Source organism: Squalius cephalus (genome assembly GCF_949319135.1).
Source record: "Squalius cephalus genome assembly, chromosome: 19".
In the NCBI taxonomy this organism is placed as follows: Eukaryota; Metazoa; Chordata; class Actinopteri; order Cypriniformes; family Leuciscidae; genus Squalius; species Squalius cephalus.
The window spans coordinates 27,021,203-27,046,026 of record NC_137140.1 but is presented as its reverse complement, the minus strand read 5'-3'; the positions used below and the strand labels follow the sequence as shown (position 1 = coordinate 27,046,026).

The following is a 24,824-nucleotide window of genomic DNA, read 5'->3' as shown; positions in this document are numbered from 1 at the left end:
GTCAGTCTTGCACATTTAAATTAAACAAAAAACCTATTAAAAAAAGAACTGAGATGGAAAATCGGTGAATTTCAGTGTGAGGGTGTAAGGTTTTAAAAAAGTTGAAGTTACTTTATGTTATGTTTATGTTATGAGATGCTAAAAAAATGAGACACATTGAAATGATCAATGATGTCAGTCTATTAAACAACAGAGATAGACCAAAAAAAGGGCATCTAAGACTCAAAATGACAAAAAAAACTCAATGTGTCCATCAGTATGACAATTTAAAGGGATAGGTCACTCAAACATTTAAATTCGGTCATCGTTCATTTACACCTCTGTCAATCCAAACCTGTATTATTTTTTCATCTGTAAAACACAAAATAAAGTTTTTTTGTCCTTACAATAAAAGTCCAACTATTTTGGACCATTACTTAAAAATGTTGTCTTTATTTATTTATTTTTTGACAGGTTTGGAACAACTTGAGGGTGAGTAAATGATTATTTTTGGGTGAACTATATCGTTAAAAGCTTAACTTTTTACATGGAACAAGACGTTAAAAACAATGAAACGTATAAGAATGGTCAAAGTTATCAGTTTAGTGCATAAATGGAGAAAAGATTCACACGAAAAGACCCCTAAAACTCTCCACTCACTGAAAATGTGGCAAAAACATGCCTTTCTACTAGTTGCAAGTACAATAATGGGAAACTACATGTAGCTTTAAGTGATGTAACCAACAAACAAGTGCTGTGAAGGTCTATCAAAACAAATACATGGGGAAAAGGCCTAAATAGCAAAGCATTTAAACTCTTAATAATAAAGCGGTGAACATACATCCCCTTTTCGCTGTGTGAGTTTGAACACTCCCCATCAGTGAACTGAGAAATTGCCAGAGCTATGCAGAATCAGGTCATATGATCCTCTGTCCTCAAAAAGAGCATCAATACTATCCATTCTGAACAGCCACGGCTGATACTCATCTCCTCCAGGACCAGCACTGCGGAACAAGGCCCTTCGGAGTGGAGGAAAATTAAACACTGCTCCGACTGAAAGCAAATAATGCAAAGCAGTAACTGAGCGAGAGAAAATCTGTGTATGTATTTTGGTGGAACAGATAAACTTAGAGGAAGTGTAGGAAAGAGAGAACGAGATAAAAGGAGGAGACAGGCTTATCGCATGCTAGAAGCACACCGTCTTATCCCAGCAGGTCCAGGGTTGAGGAAATATGGAGAAACAATGGCATAAAGGCCAACCTGATGGGTGGCAGAGACGTTACTCACCCAAAAGTACATCATCATTTCGGCCAGGGGCAGGTGGGCACTCACAGATGGAAATCGGATGAGGGGTGGGCGCAGTGCTGGTCGCCTGGGTCAGATTCTTGGTGCTTGAAAGTCCTGTGCTCTTCCCAGATCAGTCCAGAAAGAAAAAAAAACGAATTGAAGCAACAACTGTTGACACTATAAAAAAAATGTACCTAGTCAACAGGAAAAAGAGGAATAGGCAAAGGTGCTTCTGTCTCCGCTCTTCAGTTTCCTTGCACTTTCCACTCTTTCTTTCTTCTTCCTATAACCACACAAGTAGCTTTCTTCACGTCACTCACTCTGCACGTCTTCTGCCCCGTGTCGTTCTGTTCAGGGTCTTATTGGCGGGAGGGAGAGTTCTAGAGCGGGCACTCCAGGAGGTGTTTGGCATCTGTTCCCAGCATTCCTTCAGTGAGGCTGTGTTCCTCCGCAGGGAGAGGAGTCCATTGACACTTCAGGCACTGATACAGCCACGGAGCAGCTCAGCATCCGAGCACTCGCAGAGGAGAGGGGAGGGGAGCTGCTGCTGCTGCTGCTGCGACGTCTGCCGAGGGAAGCCGGCTAGTGGTGAGGATTGAGAAGGCTGTAGGAGCGGTTCTTTCCCCTCGCTTGGTCTCGACGGTCAGCTGATGTACATGAAAAGTCATGCAACGTGACAACGAGGCAACAAAGACCCGTCGGAGGGGGGCAAACGGGGGGGAAAGCGTAAGTAAACTAGGTAGGGCGAGTCGGCGTGCAACGTAATGCCTTTTGCTCTTTCTTGTGTCTTTTTTTTTCTCACCAATCTTTTTCTCAGTGATAGAGAGGGAGCGGAGGCAGGGGTTTCGGTGGGAGAGGGGCTTGCAGGATTCCAGCTGTGGTTTCAGCCAATCAGGAGTCGGAGTGAGCCGGTGGAGAGCAGGGGGAATCGCTTGACAGGTTGCGTGCCGTGAGAACGGTGCTGCTCTTTTTGGTAGCTTGTTTGGTGCATGTGAGAGCGCAAGACTTGTTTGTGCGTGTGTGTGTGTGTGTGGTTTGAGCGTCTAAGTGCATGCGTACACAGCCACGCGCCTTTCGGGAGGCTGGGTGGGTGAGGGGGGTTACGCTGCCATTTAACATCTCAGCTGTCTCAGCAATTTCAAAAACACACCGCCAACAGGCAGCTACAGTGTTCTTAAATATTAACCTCTGCGCTGTTGCACGTTCATATTTGGATTTGAGAGAATGCTAATTTTGCTCACGGTTCATTTTGATTAGAACAAAGCATGTCAGGAGTGACACTGTCAAAGAGAGTTCACATTTTCCATCGTGCTTTGGAATATTTGATCTCTGCCGTAAATCAATGAAAGAGTTCTGATAAGATCTGGTGTAGCCTATTAGATAATTATAAGTTTATTATATATTTTATAACATTGTATATTAATAAACACAGTTTTGCTCATAAATGTACATACCTCCTTCTGTAAAATGAATCTAATAAAAATGAGATCAACTCTTATAAATGAAATCATTAAAAATATGTTTTACTGCTCTGAAGAACTTTTATTAATAACAGTAACTTGCAAAATCCCATTTTTGTAGGAAACATTTAAATATTCAACCCTTTTTAACCATTTTTCTTCTATAGTATCATACTGAACTGACCGACAGCTTCAGTGATTATAAAAGGAGCGTTATTTATTTGCTTTGTGTAATTCAGTCACAATTTGAAGAAAAGTTTTATTTTTTTATGATACTTTGTTATTTCCTAATTAATTTCCTAATTAATAATTGTAATTTCCTAATTTCCTATATTTCCAAATATCAGGGAGTGGAAATGGCTAATAAGTCAATAAGTGCTCCTCTGCCGCCTTCTACTGGTTATAGTGGTAATCTGATGTCTTTTCTTTAAATAAAAGTGTTTGTTTGCCACCAAGTTAATTTTCTTACATCTTTAAACTTTAAGTTTTACAAATCATCACATTAAAATTTTTTAACATTTAAATTAGATAATATCTAAAGCTTTGAAGTTCTGAAAAAAGTGTGAAGCACTTGAAAGTCCTTGAAAGTCCTTGAAATGTGCTTGAATTTCACTCTCAAAAGATTGTACGAACCCTGAGATGAATAATGTAAAAAAAAAAGGCAGCACAATATTATGGACAAAAGTGTTAAACAGGATAATGTACATTTAGTCTTGGTAGTTGTATGTAACTATATGTTATGTTAAATAGTTTAGTTTGGGGTGTCCCAGCCAATAATAACATGTGTTGCATGTGATGGCGGGACTGAAGTTTAGGGAGTGAACAATTAAGAGGCTGCTCACTACAGAGCAAATGGGTTGAGCTTACATCTAGCTCCCCCTCGCTAGATGTACAGCAAGGAGGAGCGAATGTAATTTGGGTCTAATGGGTGGAGCTAGAATATCCAACTACACCCTTACCCTACCCACAACTCTATCCCTCCACCCCATTAGGCGTCCAGAGAGGTATATATATTATATAAAGAGATATACCTTAAAACTCTTTTAAACATTTTGAACCATATTGTCCAGAAAAAAAAGAAGAAGAGTTTACTGAACACATGTTGACCTAATAGCAGGATATGTCACATTAAATGGGTACTGTTTTCACAGTGGAATCTACCTTTAAACAGACATAGTTTCATAGTCAGCCAAAAATTATATTTAGCTGAAAAATTCTGTATAAAAATAATTAATGAAACAACAAACATATTAAAATTAACAATGTGGGGCAAAACTATTTGAATTAATAAATTGTATACAGTTATTCATTTTTATCAATTTGAAATGTGACAACTTCCCTTGAGAAGAAAATCATAAAATCATAAAAACCACTGCTTGAGAAAATGCCCATTTGCACAATTGGACTTCTTTTAACTCACTCAAAACCATAGTAACTGAAAGTAAGCTGTGTGACAACTAGCCCCGGTCTCCCCTAGTGTTGTTGTTCTTTCTGTGATATTCCTGTCCACTCCATCAGCATTCTGTTTTCTCCCACTGCTTCTCTTTCTCTCTCAAACCCAAAACATTCTCTCTCTGTCTCTCCATTCCTTCTCTGGCACTATCTGCACTGTTTTTCCCCAGCATGCCGAGGGTGCTGCATGTTCGGGTTAAGCACTCGGAGGACGACTGGCCCTGGGGACGTCATTTTCCATTACAGAGACAAGAAACCTTTTCTCTCAGATGAAGAAGGAGGGAAAAAGTCAGAGCCCTGAATTGGTTATGCTCCTTGTCGTGTTCTCTTACTCCCCCGACTCGCGATTCGTTTAGTCAATATTTAATGCCGGCGTTGTGCAGTACAGTTGTCAGTTGGCCCGATCCATGGGTTTGATCTCCATGTCTCGCCTGATCTTTTTCCAAGCTTATGGGCTTGCGCGGATATGTGACGCAGAGTCTAAAAATGTGGCACAAGCTTGTTAACGGTCACATTTTGCTCTGATGCAGTGCAAAGAAAGAAAAGGACAGATAGATGGAGGAAAAAAAGAATCAGATCAGATGCATTGCATGCATTTAGCGCAACCACTCGCTTTATTCTTCCACCACACACAAGCACGCACGTCTCATCCTGCCTGCAGCAACTAACGCCCTCTACGTCTCACCTGAGTATAGATGTCAATTGGCCTGAAGTGTAAAGGTGGTATTTTTCTTCTTTAAGCAGGGCAGATGGGCAAGGTTTGGTCTGAGCAGGTCCAGACTGAGCCGGTGGCCAAGCCAGACTGTCTTAATTAGGAGCCGGCCGCTGCCAACGGCAGGTGAACACATCTGGGACGCCATATTGGCCGCAAGCGCAGCAGGTCTTGGAAATAGTGCAAGCCTTGGAATATTTGACGGGAGCAGAAACGAGCGATTCCCTCTTTCTTACCCCCATACTACAACCCAAAAGTGAGCAGCAATACATCTACATGCCACACAGAGTCAAGCTTCCACGCTGTGCGAGCCTGCCAGATATTAAAAGTCTCTGTCTTTGGAGGTTTGCGTTCGTTTTGCGTGCTGCCAAGGCCCGCGCAGCCCCAGAGTGCTATCAATTACACACATTCTGCTGAAAAGCTGAAATTCAGCTCTGAGCGCAGTCTGACAGGATTCAGCAGTATGTGCACGTCTGTGCAACGGCTATTGGACGTTCACGTTTCCTTTGTCCCCTGTACCTGCCCTCCACTGCCTTTGTTTGAAACGAAGATGACACAATCACAGCGTGTCGCTCTTAAAGCACCTTATAATGAAGTCGAGTCCTCCCTTCTGTGAAGATACACACACACTTACTCTATCAGGCATGTTCGCCCCACTGAGCTATACCTTCCTCATCAGTGCTTTACCCAACGTCATCATTTCTGCCTCCATAAACTCAATGGAGCCGCATGCTCCTCTCCTTCTCTCTCAACGCACTCCCTTCCAATTACCGCGCCATTTCATTTATTCATTAACCCGGCAAGGAAATTCGAGGGAGAACTAATTCAAAAACAACCGCCCTCCATTTCTCTCCATCTGGTGGGGAGGCTCGATTCTCCAAACTTGTTCAAGTGACTTAATCTGGTTAAGGTGCAGTTTAGCGTCTGCAGCGGAGTTTGGTGGGGGGGGATTGAGGAACGGGTCGCAGTGCCAGTCCATTTTCATTAAAAGCACCTACCAATGACCAAACGGTACTGGAAGTGACATGCATGGAAGTATGGCCTAATCAAAAAAAAAACAAGTGGATAAAAGGCAAGGTGATGTTGCACTTGATTACAGAGGCAATGACTAATTTACTTAATTTGTCAAAAAGGAATGTGGTTTGGAACTGAGGTAGAATTCATTTATAGTGATTTGAGTGGTAGCAAGCGAGCACACTTAAACGCTAAACGTGCTTTGGCTATTCAAAGCATTGTATTTCCAAATGCCATTAGTAGAATTTCCTATCTCCAAAAGTGGAGAAGAAATATAAGGTTTGGAAAAAGTAAATGTTGGGAAAATGTAAAAGCTTTGGGCCTTCTAGCTACGCCGACCATTATTCAATCTAAATAAAGTAATTTTTTTACAGCCAAACAATAAATAAATAAATAAAAGCTACTCAAATATATAATTTATTTATGTTGCTGGCAAACAAACAAAACAACTTTTTTTTAATCATTATACATGGCTACTTATAAATGTCAGTCATTGAAGAAAAATGTTTTTGTCAACAGAATATTGTACCAGCATTTACCAGCAAGCTGGGCCATGATAACTAGCAAAACCCTGACCCCTTAGTAAAGACAAACTAATGTTTTCGAACACGTGAAACACTTTGACATTCAACAATTTAGATGCAAACTAACAGATGTTTAAAAATGTCACATTGTCAATAGATATTTCATGTTAATTTAAGCAGCATGCCAGTTCATGAAAGGTAAAGAATATTTGTGCTTTGCCATAAATTAAAAACAATCATAAAAAATCATATTAATAGAAGGGACATATTAATATCTTAATATTCCATCCATAATCAAATGATGCTACATTCTCTCTGAAGAAAGCAGTTGAACTACATCCAATTCTGCTGCTAAAGTTTTCATCTGAAACACGTCTGCACGCTCAATTGGGAAAGCAGTGAAAAACAAGTTACCCTCAGAGATTTATACTTCTGATCCTCCAAATCCTTTTTTATCTTAATCGAGTATAAGCAGTAAATTGCTCCAGCTCTGCCTCCTCCCTGTCCTTCCCTGCCTGTATGCTAATTTTGTTTGACATATTTCGGAGGAAGACGGAGCATCAATATTTATCAATTCATAATAAGACAGAGGCACTGACATGCACTAAGATTACAGTTTAATTAAAACTTGAGTAGCCTACTAATATTCAGTTCTTAAACAGACACATCATATGCCAATGCATTATCTACTCATTTAGATTTTGCATCATTGAGAAAGAAGATAGACAGGGAAATCAGGAAGGAGAACATGACATGAGCCTGCAAGATCAGCCCCATTCCCTTTCCACTGCTGTTCTCTGTGGTTTGGTGTAGCTGTCAGAGCAGAAAGCTAAATAACCCTAGCCATCATTAAATATTACTATTGAGTAATTATATAACTTGTAATTATGAAAACTTCACTGAATGTGCCAGCACAACTATGTCCTCTTATATGTCAAGAAAAAAAAAAAAAAAAGGAGATCAAAAATCACCTCTGGTAAATGTTCTGGCCATCCAAAACACAACTGATGCCAAATCCCAAATGCCAGTGGGAGATCCTAAGGTGGCAAAGGGAGCAGAGAGGCAGTGCCAACCATGCCAACAATCTGGAAAACACAAAGAGGGCATCCACTTACCAGTCTTGTGACGAGGGGCACCCCGAAATGCCAGAAGTGATCGTTCAGCAGCCCACTGTACACTACGTTTCCAAAGAGAGCAATGCTTCCTGTTTTACACAGCCCGTTTCCTGGTTTCGTTTCTACAGAAGGAGAGAAAAAAAGAAATTTGGAATAGGTTAAATAACAATATACAATGACTAAACAATTATTAATAATACACAAGATTACAAAAGAGAAGAAGAGTAAAATAATGAAGCTACAAATAAAGACAAAGAATGAAAAAGGAAGGAAGGGAAAAAGAAAGGAAAAAAGGAAGGAAGAAAAAAGGAAGGGAGAAAAAAAGGAAAGAAAGTATGGAAAGGAGTTAGTAAAGAAAAATAAAGACAGTAAGAAAAGAAGTAAGGAAAAACAAAGAAAGCAAAAAAGGAAAGAACATTTTAAATGTAGTTGTGATGGAAGGAAGGAAGGAAGGAGGGAAGGAAGGAAGGAAAGAAAAGGAAAGGGTGAAAAGGAGGAAAGAGGAAAAAGAAAGGCAGGAAGGAAGGAAGGAAGGAAGACAAAAACAAAGGAAGCAAGAAAGGAAGGAAAAACAAAAATGTAGAAGAAAAAAGAAAGAAGGAAGGAATGAAGGAAGTATGGAAGGAAGTATGGAAAGCAGAAGGAAGGAAAAACAAATGCTGTAAAAAAAAGTATAAGGAAGGAAAAACAAAGGAAGCAAAAATGGAAGGAAAAAATGAAAATGAAGGTAGGAAGGAAGGAAGGAAGGAAGGAAGAAAAGGTGGAAAGGAAGGAAAACAAATGCAGTAGAGGGCAGTTCACACAGAACGAGTTTTTTTATTCCTCTGTGCAACTTTTCCATTGTTTTTTCAATGCAAACATGAGCTAGACGGACGCCTTAACTGTTGCACTCGTGTCTTTCGCAGTGTCTCGCGCATTACACAGCATTCTAAAACCCGAACACTAAAGTTAAAATAGTTTAACTAAAAATATTTAAAAGTTTTATCCGCGTTCTGTTTGAACCAGCCCTATGAAGGGATGTAAAAAGGAAGGAAGGAAGGAAGGAAGGAAGGAAGGAAGGAAGGAAGGAAGGAAGGAAGGAAGGAAGGAAGGAAGGAAGGAAGGAAGGAAGGAAGGAAAAAAAAAAAAAAATTCTTTGATTCAACATGATTTCAAATGTAAGAGAGACATAAATATTTCTTTGACAATTTGAACATGTCCATAAACACTCCTCCTCTCAGCTGTTTAATGCCCATCAGTCTGTGTGTGAGTGGCACGGTGTGAGGGGAAGTGCTTGGCATGTGATCAACAGTGGGGTCAACCCTGCTTACACAGCAAAGCAAACTAACAGCTGCATTGAACCTCCTTTGGGTAACACACACACAGACACACACTATGATCAGTACTCACAAAGACAAAAAGAAAACATGACTCTGACATCACACATACACCATATCACATCAGTTCAGCAAAAAAAAAAAAAACATTCTCCATTCCCCCAGTCTTGGAAAGCGGTCTCAGGGAAGCGCGCGCGAAGATTGCAATGTGTATTAAATTATTCCCTATAAATGCCAAGTACAGCAAAAATCTGCATTACGCCTCAAAACAATAGTGAAGCGCATATTGTGGAGCGCACCACAGCAAGCCATGCATTCATTATTGAAAAACAAAAAGTAAAAAGGCCCATTAAAATGTCACTTGTGCTCTTTGTGGCTGCGGCAACACATGAGTTTTAGTGTTATAAATGGGCCTTGCGTTATTGTTTATGGTGGCTGCTAGCCGCAGGCTACCCGGCGGTGACTGTAAAGTCCACGGATCACACACCACGAGTCTCCAATGCCGCTCCCTCCCTCTCTATACATCACCCCATGAATATTCATGCCACAGGGCCGCGCTCCAGCCAATCGATCACAAGTATAACGCATTTATATCCATGATACATGTGGCTGATTTTTTGGTGTATAGTTATAAAAAGATATGGCCTAATTAGCAATAAAACAGCCGGCGTGCCGCTTCGCCGTAGATTTGGAGGCCGAACGGCGCTCCTGCTCTTTTTGCAGGTGATGTAATTCAGAGCGTGCCGGCGTTGCATCACAGGAACGTGCCCGTAAGGTGAGACTCGATGCGGGGACGGATGGCTGTCACTGTGTTTGAGGCTTTCCTGCTGTCTGTTGGCACCAGTTGAGGCTCCTTTGGCATCCGCGGGCATGTTTCTCACCACGTCTCACCTGTGATTAATTATTGACGTCGAGATGAGGATGCAGTAAAGTAAAGCTGCACTGACATGCTACACTGCAGATACATTACAACAACCCCCCCCCCCACCCCACCCCCCAGGCTGCTTAACTATCTCCCTGTCTCTTTTTCTTCTTTTCCCCTGTTTTTCCCTCATGCGCTTTGTCTTTAAAGCCCCCCTCTCTCTCACTCTCTCTCTCTCTCTCTCTGACAACCTTTCCTTAACTCACTCTATCTCACTCTGCCCTGCAGTTTGGCAAATTTGACAAGAGCTTTAAAAACTGAGCGAAATGTCAAAGTTGTCATAAACAGTGTGTGAGATAACACTGACATAAATAGTGGGCGATAACAGTTTGATTTAAGGGAGAAAAGAGTGTCATCACATCTAAATCTGCCATCAGCGCATCTCGGCCCAGGGTTTGTCGGGTCGTCGCTGCGCACTCATGCAGATGAATGGAGGATTAGGTTGAAACTGAGACTGTATTATCTCGCGTTTCTCTGCAAGGATGACAATAAGCACCGTAAACGATCCCTGCCTAATCTGTTGGGAAGCACCCGGCTTTCAATCTCAAGTGTGATGCGAGAGTGGAGGATTCTAGGTTTTCCACGATAACATAATAAGGCAAGAAACATACATAGAAATCTACAATATACAATGGCTCTATAAAAGTGGAAATAATATCCCATTACAGAGGCTTTAACTGAAAAACAAACGTTCATGTATGAATTGCATTAAACAAAATATTCTCAAGTTCACACAGCTGTCATGGCAGAGGAAACAAAGATGCATTGACAAATTCCACAAACGTTTGGGTAAAAATATCGACTTGCCAATTAATTGTGATCCTCGTTTAACTATCTCGATATCGATTTTTAAAATCCCACAATAGATCTCTTTATTCTAGAGTTTCCTGCACCACTTTTCAGCGGCAACACAAGCAGCCCCACAGTTAAATATATGATCCTATGGCAAGAGAAGTCGTATTTAACCCGAGTTTGGTATCTGAACTGAATGTGATGAGATAAAAATGAATGTGTACAGCAAAATTATAGCAAGAAAATGCAATGCTGAGTTCTCGTCACGTGCTGCACAAACTAACAAAGTGTAACAAGTGTGGAGTGAATCACGAAAAAAGACTATAATGAACTGGTTATTTTTGGTGAATAAAAAACATACAGCGCAAATATAGCGCAATTCAATTCATTTTTTTTTTTTATTAAAAATATTGCAAGTCTGATTCACAAACAAATGAATCTTAGGAGATGGTAGATTCAGAAAGAATTTGAATTAGAAGGGTCCTTGTATAATTTTACCAAAATAGATATCGAATTAAATATATTAGGTTACACTTATTTCGATGGTCCACCTTAGACATTCTACTAACTATAAGTAACTTTGCAACTACGTCAACTAACTCTCATTAGAGTATTAGTAGACTGTGGTAGACTGTTAGCGTTAGGTGTTAGGGTTCGGGTTAGTAGAATAAGTTGACATGCAGTTGCAAAGTTACTTATAGTCAGTAGAATGTCTGTTGGGGGAGCATCAAAATAAAGTGTTAGGAGATATTTAGCACAGTCTACTAATACTCTATAGAGTTAGATTTCGTGTATTTGCAAAGTTAGTTATAGTTTAATGTCTAAAATGGACCATCTTAATAAAGTGTTACCAAATATTGCAATGTGTTTGAAATCCTAGCCCTAGTTCCACTAACATTTAAAAGCCAGAAATTGCTGTCATTCCAAAAGTAAAATGTAATATATTCCTATGTTGGCAAAGCTGAATTTTCAGCATCATTACCTTATCGTCATCTTCAGTGTCACATGATCCTTCAGAAATCATTCTAATATGCTGATTTGTTGCTCAAGGAACATTTATTATTATTATTATTATCAATGTTGAAAACAGATGTGTACACATTTTTTCAGGATTCTTTTATGAATAGATAGAAAGTAAAAAAAAAAAAAAAAACAACAGTATTTATCTGAAATAGAAAGTTTTTTAAATAAAATAAATAGAGAAATAGAATAGAATAGAACTAATAAGTGCTAATATTAATGGGTCAAGTGTTGATGAAATAGATGTGTCTTTAGCCGTTTTTTGACCAAAGTTTGGAGTCAGTACGAATTTTTTTTTTTTGGGAAAGAATTTAATACTTTTATGCAGCAAGGATACATTAAATTGATCAAAAATTGATTCAATTGATACAAAAAATTGATCAATTTATAATGTTACAAATATTCTATTTAAAATAAATGCTGTTTTAAACGTATTTATTCATCAAAGAATCCTGAAAAAATATTGTTTTTAGGTTTGTTCTGGTCCATGTGTTGGTGATAGTGCGGTAAATGTTAATGACAACAATGATTATGACCTTGATGGTCCACTATTGTGAACCTATGAAATGCTAATGATTTGTCCTAATAAGACTGGTTGACAAATTGTATGAATTAAACCAATAAATAAATCAATATTTGTGCACTAATTCAATTACCAGAGATGGCCAGTCTTCCCATGACAATATTTGCAGTGTCCAGGCTACATGACACCTTATGAGTTGGTATTTGTGTGTTTGTACACATAGTCTCTCTAGACTTCAGGAAGGCGGAGGTAGCGTCTGAAACAGTGGCAGTATGCGGTTATTAATGCCTTGCGTCCCTTGCAGCAATGTCTGCCGCCACAGCTTCATGCTGTATTAATCAGAGCGCCGGCACGGACTGCCCCTCCAACTGCACATGATTAAGTAGGACTGGAGCAGTGTTTAAACAGACACAGCCACACTCCCCATTCTGAAACAAGGCTTTTGAGCATCCCCAGGGTACAGGAGGGGGTAATGAATACATCGTTTGGAGAGGCGTTGTGATGCCCTGGAGAGGGCTCTGGAAGAAGAGGACTTCTTTTTCTCCAGCCCTTGTGAATCAGGCTCTGGCCCAGAAACAGGCAGGATGGAGCAGCCATATGGACAGGCTGGTGTGGCTGGTGTGTTTGGGTTGGACAGAGGTCCTGACAGAGCTGCCCCACAGAGAGGAAGGGCCAAGTCCGCCGGTCTAGTTTCAGAGCGATGCCAGAACAGATCCGGGTCAGTGTGGCTAATGGAAGCACAGGCCCAGGACAGGATGGCCACTGCCAGAGCTAGAGGGCTTGTGGGAGGAAGCTTCCAGCCGGAAGAAGGCAGACATTATGTCACTCCTGTTGCTCATTTGGCAATAACAAGAGCAAGAGTTTGATATTTTGCAGTGCAGTGGGTAGCTATTTTTTTTACAGTGGCCCCTAAAAGTATTTGGGCACTTGTGCCACATCTAACAATGTATGAATGTCATTGCATTACACAGCAAAATATCAAGCCAAGTGTCATCCTTTTTAAAGCAAGCACACTTTTCAAGCCCAAACAGCTAACATATACATATCCATATATATATCCATATATACATATATACATACACATACACATACATGTATGCACATGGAATCATGACAGGGAAAAACGAACATGTTCTTTGGCAAAGAACTAATACAATGCAGATAGTCTGTATGTACGTGCATTGAGAATATGACTTATCTGTATAGAACCCAGCAAAAGCGGGGGAGGGACTTTTTGCACTTGAGCGAGCTATTGACGAGAGCACTAAATAAATACAATGTCATCAGCCGAGCACTAAATATGCTGAGGTCTCCAACCTGAAATTAAAAATCAACCAGAAGGCAATATTGATGGAACAGGAGAAGCGATAAAATCGGGCAAAATGAGCTTTTGAAACTTTCTCCCTGCCATCGTTGGGAGATGATTGTTTGTGGGGGGTTGCCGTTCTGCCGTGTGATAAAAAATGACTTGCGCCCGCTGCTCGTTTCTTTGTTTCCGCCCTTTTGCTTTACGATTCTCCCATGTGCAGAGTTTTGCGATGGTACGGCCCGGCATAATTTATTAAAATATGAGTAAATCAATGGCTGATGTCCTTATAGATTACTTTGAAATCATAAAAGAGCCTTGACAGGAAATGCAGTGTAATACAATTTAATTAAACTGCATATCCTCCCCCTGTGCAGCCACCTGATTAAAGTGGCAGTCAAATAAAACAGCATTTAATTGGCATACAACACGAAAGCTGTTTGCATGTTTATTTAACATTGCAGCATATTAATAAAAAATTAGAACCCTAATTGGCCTAACTTGTGCAGGCAGGAGCAAGCTCCTGGCTCCACTTCCCCCTACAGTTTAATGGACTGTGACTGAAAAATAATCCTAGGCTAGTTTAATATTTCTGCAGTCATACTTGATGAAAATCCCTGCTCCCATTGGCCAAGAGCCACACATTAAAAAGCAATCATGGATACCTGGGCCTGCTGGTGAGAATCCCCAGTGGAAAGGACCACTTGGAGCGGCCTGGCAGAGAGAACTGTCCCGGCAGGGGGAGGGCGAGGATCATTAGCGTTTTGCATATCTCCAGTGTGCCATTCCGCAGGTTCGTCCCTAGCCAGCTTCTCCCCCTCAACACTTCAGAGCCCCATGTCATCCCACCTGGCATGTCACCAGAGACAGCTGGAAAGCCCCCTCCCGTGTGCTCTCTCTCTATCTCTTGCACTTGCTTCAGATTTGTGTGCGCGGACCACCGAAATGAGTGCCGCTTTGATCAGTGACCAAACATCTCAAATGAGCTGAGCAAACGTCTAGCCCAATGAGACCCTCACTGTCCCTGCTACTGCAGTTTCTTTTTTAAGAATTACAACAACAGCCTGGATATAGTCTATAGTAAAGGAAAAATGGATATTATATTATATGGTAACTTCACAATAAAGTTTCATTAGTTAACAGTAGTTTACATGACATCATTTTCAACTAAAAACTAAAAAACTTTTATGCGTTTTGGCCGTTCATTTTCATGACAACAACTATTTGGAGGCCTGAAAATACTTTTGAATATGGATTTCAAAGTGAAAGTTTTTGAAAATGATACCATAATCATCTCCATGTAAACTAAAAAAAAAAAAAAGCAAATTTGTGTATGCTTATTACCTGTTCAGTCTATTTGTTCTTTACAAAGTGACATCACCAACTACTGGCCTGGCATAATAACAGCGTTTTTGCAGATTCGTGTGAACGGGATTGTTTTGACAATGCAAATGCAACGGAAAACTTTTTAGCACATCATTATGGTGTAAACGTACTCTAAGTGAAAGGAGAAAACAAGGGACAGGTGGAGTTAATCAATTAACAAATTAGGTACTATGGAAACAATTGGAAACATACCCAGGAACCATGACAACTAATGAACAGGGACAATGGAAACAAGAACTAACCCAGGTAAAACTAGGGAGATGCAAACTAAACGCGACATATGAATATTCACTGAGAAAATACCCAAATAAATTGATAATCTAAAGTTAATTCAAAGACATTACTTTATTTCCTTCTACTTTATTGTGGCAGACAAATAATAGAATAATTCTCACATGATAGAATAATTGACAATGAATAGAGACATTTTCCTCGGGACAAACACCCCATTCTTAAACACGTATTCATGCCACTTCGCATAAAGACCTCTGGCACCCTCTTGTTTAAGCAAGAATGCACAACAATCAACAAACAGACATGTCTATCCACACAGCTGAAACGGCTGGATACAGAGAAAAACAGAGAGACATAGACATATTTCTGACAGCTGTACTGTATCACTCCCCAACAATCACTCAAAAGCATCAAAAAGCACCTTCCCAGACTTGATTCATTTATATTGTATAGCAAGTGCTGCAACTTGATTTAGAGGGAGAGAAAACACCAGGAAAGAAATAAGGCTAGCTGCAAGTGTAGTCTGTATGCTAGTGAGGATTCTTTCCTCAAGAAGACTGGAAATTTACCGCTCGTTCTTGATCTGCTCTGTTTTGTCACCCACAGCTGCCAGAAGATTCCCAGGAGTCAAGAGTCACACAGTCTTCGAGTTCAAACTCCTCTGTCAGTTTTCATTTACTGTCTGTGTGTGTGTGTGTGTGTGTGTGTGTGAGAGAGAGAACTCTGAGGATGACAGTAACTGAGAAATGAATGTTGTAAGGTGATGAAAGCATATATTGAATCTAATCGCTACTGGATTAGGGGAATAAATAGTGTGTGACAATATAACCAATAGTAACAATCCCCTCAAGCCCCTGCCCCTTTTGTCTCAAAATGTATTGTGCCCCACTCTGATAAATGTAAATAATAATAATAATTATTATAAATATTATAATAAATAACAATACACGTATACACCATTGCCACTAACAATAATAATACAAAAAATATATATATATATTATCTAAAAACATTTTGGCGGAGGTGAAGCGGTAGGCGGAGTTTCCTAGGCAGCGCTACACAGCAGTTCGCCGCGAGTCTGGTTACATACAGAAAAGTTACATTTATCCCACCATGCTACTGTAAAAGTTGCGGAAGCAATCGAGTTATGCTTAACTAATAAAAGTATAACTCGATTTCAGCCGCATTCTGAGTCTGACAATGTCATTCGTTTTTTAACCAAGGCCATATAGCAAGTGTTATTAGCTTGGGGAAATACATCTAGTAAAGTCCATGTCCAGCTCTAAATTGTAAGGAATTTATATATTTGATTTCGTAGTAACACTTTACTAAACTAACATGAACTAACCATGAGCAACACATTTGTTACTGTATTTGTTAATCTTAGTTAAAAATAATAGAACTGTTAATTGTTTGTTCATGTTATGTCACAGTCAGTGCATTAACTAATGTTAACAAATACAACTTTTGATTTTAATAATGTTTTAGTAGGCTAAATGCTGAAATTAATATTAACTAAGATTTATAAATGCTGTAGAAGTGCAGTTCATTATTATTTCATGTTAACACATTTAGCTCACGTTAACACTTTCATGCATATAATACATAGGCTACATAAAATTTACAATCTCAACAAAACTAAACATGAATTCCTCATAATTACCTTCTTGATTCTCACTGTTTTGTTTGGTAAAGTAAATACTATTTAGTAATATTATCATGATTTCCCTATTTTCTTTGATGTGTTATGCATTCTAATTGTATCAACGTCTTTTCATAGAATGCCAAGGAAAGAAAGGATTTAAAAAACAAACAAACAAGGAACTTTTTTTTTGTGTGTGTCCTTTTTTGTCCTTCCACCCCTGCCCCTGAGGAGGCCTGTGCACGCCACTGCTCGTCAGTGTATGGCTATTGTTACTTTGCCTGCGCTCTCCTGAGTTATGTTGTGTGGATTATTTATTAAATACTTTTGAATCATATCATCTTTGTCATCTGTTCTTAACTACCATGGTGTGACAATTAGTATTAGCTTAACAAAGTGACTTATTTCGCTATAACAACTATTCCTGTTTAAAGAAAGATGATATATTTATTGAAAAAAAAAAAGAAAGAAATAATGTATATTCACTACCAGGTTACACAATGTGGTCGGCAAGATTTTTAAACATGTTTTTGAAAGAAGTATTTTATGCTCACCAAGGCTGCATTTACTTGATATTTAAAATGCCCTAGGCTATTCTAAAGGTTCCTAATTTTGTTTTGGAGGTCTCCTACAACTCATTTTTCAATAATTCTCAAAAGGCTGGTCAAGTATTTTAGTAAGACCGTAATAACGTGAGTTAGCTGGTTAGCCGGAGGTCTACACAATATAAAACACGTATTTTGAATACTGGGGTAGAAAATATATTCATCAATAATTAATCATACTTACAGGTTGTGATTCTGAGGAGCAAGTTGGTCCAAATAAAGTGGGTACTGCCCCATCTTTAATGGATAAGTGTTTTGTAAATCCCATTTAGACCTCATGGAGGTTTGAGAAGCAATGGTCAAAAGGTTGTACTACAGTTGTATCGCTGTAGGAATGTAAAATTTTAGTCTTCACATCCTTATCCTTTGGTATAATGGGATTATACCAAAAAGCATAATGGGGCACTTTAAAAACCATTCAAATTGTGAAATATTATTACAATTTGAAAAACATTTGAAAACAGTGTCATTAATGCTTAATATTTTTTTTGTGGAACCCATAAATAGCTTTTTTAGGACTCTTTTATAATAATAAAAAAAAATCTCACTGACCTGTTTTTAACAGTAGTGCAAATATATAAACAAATCAATTATATTTGTCATAAAACACTATATTTCTCTAGACACACACCAGATTCGACCTGCCACCAGTTGAAAACCACCACTATACATTACAATGCATTGATTTTTAACACATGATAAATGCACACATATAACCAGTCACATTCGATGTCCTTAATGGAGGAAGTGCCTTTGAATGTGTGCGAGTGAATGTGACCGTGTATGTGTGCGCTTGTGTTGTAAGTCACAAATAGTGTGATCCCTTTGCTAGCCTCAGGATACCTTGTATTGGAAAATCCAGCATAGGAGGTCTAATTGAGGAGCTTGGGGAGAGGGTCTATTAAAGATCAAAGCTGATTGATTGGGCCTGAACTGACAACCTGTGTTCTCCTGTGAACTGACCACATGGAGGCATTCCCTTAACAAGGCCTGGGTCAGGCAGGACCAACACACAGACAAACACGAACAAGCATTCAAAGATAAAAAGAAGTGATCTTTAGATCTTTAATATTTCTGGAAATTGTGCCAGAGCTGGAGGCTGATAGTCAAATGACTATGACACATCCTGACTGGCATCACAAAGGGATTCCAATGTTACATCTCATCCAAAAATCACTACAATTCATGCAGGCTGAAAATCAGCCAATGACAGTGAATGTGTTTGATGTTTCAGGCCCAGAAAACTCACAGATGCAGTTTTAAACAAATACATCAACGTGATCTGCCAAAAAAAAAACCAAAAACACACATTGAAACCCATAAACATTAGCAGTGGGTGAAAATAAACAACTTCTATTCAAAATCATCCAACCATCCATCAATCCATATCTGATTTTAACTCTTTCCCTGCCATTGACAGAAATTTCTGGCTTTCCGTATTTTCACTGTTATACGGTAGGGGGCGCTATTACGCATCTCCTGAAAAAGTACTGAATCTTCTGATCAAAACACAGGTGAAGACGAAGCAGAAACAAGCAATAGCCTACATAATCATATGCATATGTAAAACAATGCAATCCTCAACATTAAACAGCATTTAAATCAAAACTGCCTAATGTTACCGAATGAAATGTTGATCCAGGATGACGTATAGGACTGTGAAGCTTTGGAGGGGTTGATGGACTTGATCTAGCCTACTCCATCTTTGTTTAGATGATCGTTCTGAATCCCATCTCTACACAGTCTGTGACAAAAATGTGATTTTCTCAGCTTTTTGCTCAAAATGTTGCTTTTTTATGAAACACCCATATTCAAGTGTTGAGAAAAAGAATGAATGAAGCTAGAATAACATGGTGTTTCTTTTGTTTAAAAGCAGAGGGTCTGTTCTTTCTTTTGATATATTACATGTTCTCATAGAACAAAATATTCTGGGGGCCATGAACATTTTGAACAACAACAACAACAAAAAAGCGCTGGCGGTGGCTGGCAACTTTTTAAAAAAACGCTGGCGGAGAAAGAGTTAATTGCATTTCAATTTAAATTCAAATCCTGTTTTCTACCTCAGTTTAAATTCAGGAAATGAACTGGAATTCTCAATTCAGTTACGAATGACGCACAACACCAACTCTGACCCACTATTCTTCGAAAGTGTATTTTATTTAGCACAAGCGTCTTGGCAAGGACCTCTGGAAGACCTTGATAATGCAACTCATTACTTGGTGCCACAACTGACTGACACTCTGACAGCTCTCAAGAAAGGATGTAAGTTGGTTTCATAACATTATATATCAAGGACCAAACCGTTTGGAAGGGAAAGGTAGTGAGATATTTATGAGGAGATACACAGGTCACTGTAGGGAGTATATAATTTATGCCTACCATCTCTGAAAAAGTTATGATGAGGTATTTATGAAGAGTCTAAAGCACACCAGTTTATCACGTCCTCAGAAAGCCTAAAGTTAAAAGATCTTACCATACCTTAACAAAACAGATCAAAACCTATAATAACCCAAATAAAAAGGGGTAATGGGAGTCTTGGAGCTCAAAGAGTATCCATGCATACTCCATCATTGTAGCTATTACCCCTTAGGTGCGGAAAAGCAGAGTGCCTCTGTTTTCTCCCAAGGCTGTCCTCCAGGCCAGCCAGCCACTCGCCAAGCATCAATCAAGCACTGTGTCCTGGTATAGAACCGATCGATGGCCAACACAGCATCTCATTGATAGAAGACAGCTCCTGACTAAGATATAGCATAACTTTTCTGCTGCCTAGTCCAGCAATAATCTCCAAGGTCAATGGGAGACGTTCAAGATGGCAGCATTACACGGATCCTGGGGTTTGATGCCACTGTGTGCACCAGGGAAATCGTTAAATCCATAACGGGCAGCTCAAAAGCAGGGCTCGTGACAGGAGGCATCTTATGCATGAAATTCTGATCTCGCCTGCCTGAGAGGCCAAACAAACTTGACCTGGACGAGACAGCTTATGGGAGATCTGAGTAGGGCACTTCCTTTAATTACAGGCATACAAGCCTTGTTGTTTTTTTAAACACATTTGCTGACTGTTCAATTGTAAAGTGAAGCAATCACTATAACGTTCATGCTATAACATTTTAAATAGCTACAACTGCCACAACTTTTTGGAGGGGGGATGTATTCAACATGCCAACTTTAATGGCCATGTGCATATTTCAAACTGAGTGACACATTGAGGAGTGAATTCAATAATTATAATTTCATGTGAGAATTAAATCCAGGAATCACTCGTCACTACTGTGAGATTTGTAAGCCACGATTACTTGATAAAATGCATTTATGAGATGTAGTCACAATTGAGAAATGAGAAATAAATACACATTTGGGATATTTGAAGTCACAGTTATGAAAAAATAAATATAAAATTGTTAAAGCCATGAATATGAGAAATTAATATGCACTTGTGAGATTTAAAGTCAAAAATATGAGAAATAAATAGATGCATTTGTGAGTTAGTCACAATTATGATCAAATAAGTCATAGATATGAGACATAAACATGAATGTGTGAAATATAAAGTTACAATTATGATAAAATACATATTTGTGAGATATAGAGTCATAATTATGTGAACTAAAAAGGCATTGTGAGATTTAAAGTCACAATAATGAGAAGTGAACGTACATTTGTGAGACGTAAAGTCAAATACAGTGCTATGCATAAGTTTAGACACCCATGCTAAAGTTGACTAAAAAGAGGAATAAAAAATCATCTTTTGGAAATTGAACTTAATGCCTTAATTTAAAAAATTAGGAAAAATCCAACCTTCAAGGACACCAATTTTCTTTGTGAATGAATAATGTATCGTAAATAAATAAATGTTCTTCCTTAAAATACAGGGTGCATAAGTCTGGACACCCCTATGTTAAATTCCCATAGAGGCAGGCAGATTTTTATTTTTAAAGGCCAGTTACTTCATGGATCCAGGATACTATGCATCCTGATAAAGTTCCCTTGGCCTTTGGAATTAAAATAGCCCCACATCATCACATAGCCTTCACCATACCTAGAGATTGGCATGGGGTACTTTCCATAAGATCATCTCTCAATGCAAATCAAACCAGCTATTAGGCTAACTGAAATAAAACCATGCCAATCTCTAGGTATGGTGAAGGCTATGTGATGATGTGGGGCTATTTTAATTCCAAAGGCCAAGGGAACTTTATCAGGATGCATAGTATCCTGGATCCATGAAGTAACTGGCCTTTAAAAATAAAAATCTGCCTGCCTCTATGGGAATTTAACATAGGGGTGTCCAAACTTATGCACCCTGTATTTTAAGGAAGAACATGTATTTATTTACGATACATTATTCATTCACAAAGAAAATTGGTGTCCTTAAAGGTTGGATTTTTCCTAATTTTTTAAATTAAGGCATTAAGTTCAATTTCCAAAAGATGATTTTTTATTCCTCTTTTTAGTCAACTTTAGTATGGGTGTCTAAACTTATGCATAGCACTGTACAAGGCAGAAATAAGATACAGTTATGAGAACTAATTATGCATTTGTGAGATATAAAAGTTATATCAGGACTGTTTCTAAATCAACTGGTATATGGAGCATGTTGCCTCACACACAGCACACACAGTACACAAGTGTGCAAATGGCCTCTGTGGCCTGTGGCATGAGAGGGGCTATGAGAGCTGGCCATTAGGGAAGAGCTATAGGTATGCACAGGGCTCAGGTAATTAAGTGCAAACGCAGGCAGGGAAAGCAGGCCTCCAGATTTATGTGGCGTAATACTGCTCACACTGCATTCCACCACCTCCTCGGCCCAATCTCATAAAGCATTAACTACCTGACCATTCAAACGCACTCCATCATTCTCTTTTCAGCTCTTGTTTTTCCACCGCCTCACTCTTGTTCTCTCCCTCTCCCTCAGTCTTTCTCTTTCTGCCTGCCTGCTCTGCCAGCAGGAACTTCTCCTCCACTGGCATAATGTGCCACCTGCCTGTCTGACAATGCCAGGCCGAGACATCAGTAATAGGGAAAGGCCGGAATAACAAGTTTGTTTTCTCTTTCTTCTCTCCCTCATCCCTCATTTTTCACGACAACGCAGATTAAAGCCATTTCCGCTCAGGGTCGTGCGGAGGGAGCGGCTGGAGGGGGGGGGGGATCTTCGATCAGTCTCTCTCATCTTGGCGGGGGTTCATAAAACCCATTGGCCCCATATGTTTTGCTATATTGAATCACACGCAGAAGGTTTTGATGTAGAGCAGCATCCAGAAACACGACGTGTTTAAGTTACCATGACTGAGTTTGAAAACTCTCACAAACACTGCAATGCACCCCCCAGTGAACCTGCTTTTAGGATAGTTCACTCAAAAATGCAGGATGTTTACTCACCCTCATGTCTCTCTAAACTTGAAGGCATTTTTTTTTCTTCTATGAAATACCTAAAGAGAGGTTTAGCAGAAAGTCTGAGCAGGGGAGGACACAAATACTATAAGAGCATTATAAAAGTTGTCTGTACGCTACATTCCAAGTCATCTGAAACCATATGCCAATTTTGTGTGATGAACAGACCAAAAGTTCCACTCCAAGAGGTTAAATGTTGTGACCGGATCACTGAATCAGTGAGTTGAACTTCTGTGAATGAATCAGACTTGTGAACTGGTTTAAATAAATCATTGAAAAGATGATTCATTCAAGAATTGGACATCCGTACATCTCAAACTCTTTTACCTACATACGAAGTAGTAATAGGGCGTATGTCATAATTTTGAATGAATAATTCAAATTTGGTCTGGTTATCACACAATAGCAATCGTATGACTTCAGAAGACTTGAAATATAGCGCGGGAGCCATGTTGACAACTTTTATGATACATCTATGGTGTTTTTTAGTCATTTTTTTATCTAACAGCCCAAGTTCTCATTCACAATCATTATATTGAATAGACTGAAGAAAGTACTGTAAACGATGACAGAATTTCAAGGTGAACTGTTCCTTTAAGGAGCCAAGTGGAACTGAAACAGCCAACATGCTCTGTGAAATCAATGTCACATTAAGGCAGTGTTACTGTATGTGAGACAATAAATATCTACTGTATGATAACAGAACGGCTCATGAGAGAGTTCTGACCCGCTGTAATGCCACAGTGCCACGGAACAGGGGAGTTTGAGGAAACAAAGGGCTCTGGATAACAAAGTAGACAGGTAATCAATAATAACCTCTGATGCTCATAACTGGCTGGTTAGGAACTCTGTCTCCATTTCAGATACTATGCCATCGCTTTGTAACAAGAAACAGATGCTTAGAGAGATAACAAGTCAGAGAAACACATCAAATAGAACAGCCATGCTGATCTATACCTCATGATCTGCCCACAATGCACGACCTTGGTCAGGGGAATTTATTAGGGGAATAGCCTGGGAGTGTTTCGCACAATATGTTCATATTATAAAATGTAATCAATAAACATGACAAGAAAACAAGAAGAATCCACATTTCCGTGACGCGTCGCCCTTCAGCAAACAAATCACGCTTATCGTTTACATCCAGAGGATCGCTGTTGTGAATCGCATTCACGGACAGTAAATTGTCAGAACATTAAGGGATGATGGAACACCTGCCCTGAACTGCGGACCCTAAACATTACAGCTCAAGTCGATGCATTTAGCCACTAATTGCATTATTAAGTGAGATAAGATCCCATAGATTATTATTAATGACCACCCTGTGGGTTAGACTATCACGAGGTTGGATTATCTATCTACGAGTTTCATAACAAGACTTCTCCGGCTTCAGAGCCGCCAAATAAACAGGGGGATTCTAATAGAGTTCCATCAGCAAGTATTTAGCGCATTCATAACAACGTTGCTTATTGCACACAGCTGGTGTGCGTGCAGACTTACATTAAACATAGACTGAAGAAAAGAAGCAGTCGCTCTGTATGCAGGCCCCATTTCCTTTAGACAACCTTCCTTCTCTTCAATAGATGGGTAAAGGTATTGAGTGTGTGTTCAGGAGGGAATAATGCTCTCCTCACCTTTCTATATATTCCCATTACTACACTAATTAATCAAGCAGGCCAGGACTCACCACAAAGGGTCACAGCGGGCCTGTCCCAAACTGAAGACTTCTGCCTTGCTGTCCAGTCGGTCAATGACTTCACAGACATGTTAAGACATCGACTGACCTCCTTACATTTACATTTACACTACCAGGCAAATGTTTGGGGTCGGAAAGTTGTCTTGATGTTTCTGAAAGAAGTCTCTTCTGCTCACCAAGGCTGCATTTGTTCCATCAGAAATACAGTAAAAACTGTAAGATTGTGAAATATTATTACAATTTAAAAGAACCGTTTTCTATTTTAATATATTTTTCAAGTGTAATTTATTCATGTGGTGATAAAGCTGAATTTTCAGCAGTCATTTCTCCAGTCTTCAGTGTCACATGATTCTTTAGAAATCATTCTAATGCTGATTTGTTGCTCAAGAAATATCTTCCTGACCCCAGACTTTTGAATGGTAGTGTATGCGTTTGACAGATGCTTTTT

General features: G+C 39.3%; 1 protein-coding gene across 2 annotated transcripts in view; it reads right to left on the bottom strand.

The window, feature by feature from the left end:
- The window catches only part of rbfox3a (RNA binding fox-1 homolog 3a), a 347,427-nt gene that overhangs the window by 133,646 nt on the left and 188,957 nt on the right, over positions 1-24,824 (bottom strand). The window contains exon 7 of one of the 2 annotated variants that reach the window (XM_079851785.1): positions 7,544-7,665. In XM_079851785.1, the coding sequence (XP_079707911.1) occupies positions 7,544-7,665 (122 nt within the window). Of the gene's footprint in view, positions 1-1,266; positions 1,365-7,543; positions 7,666-24,824 lie in introns of those variants that run through there. The other variant, XM_079851789.1, reaches the window with a different exon arrangement.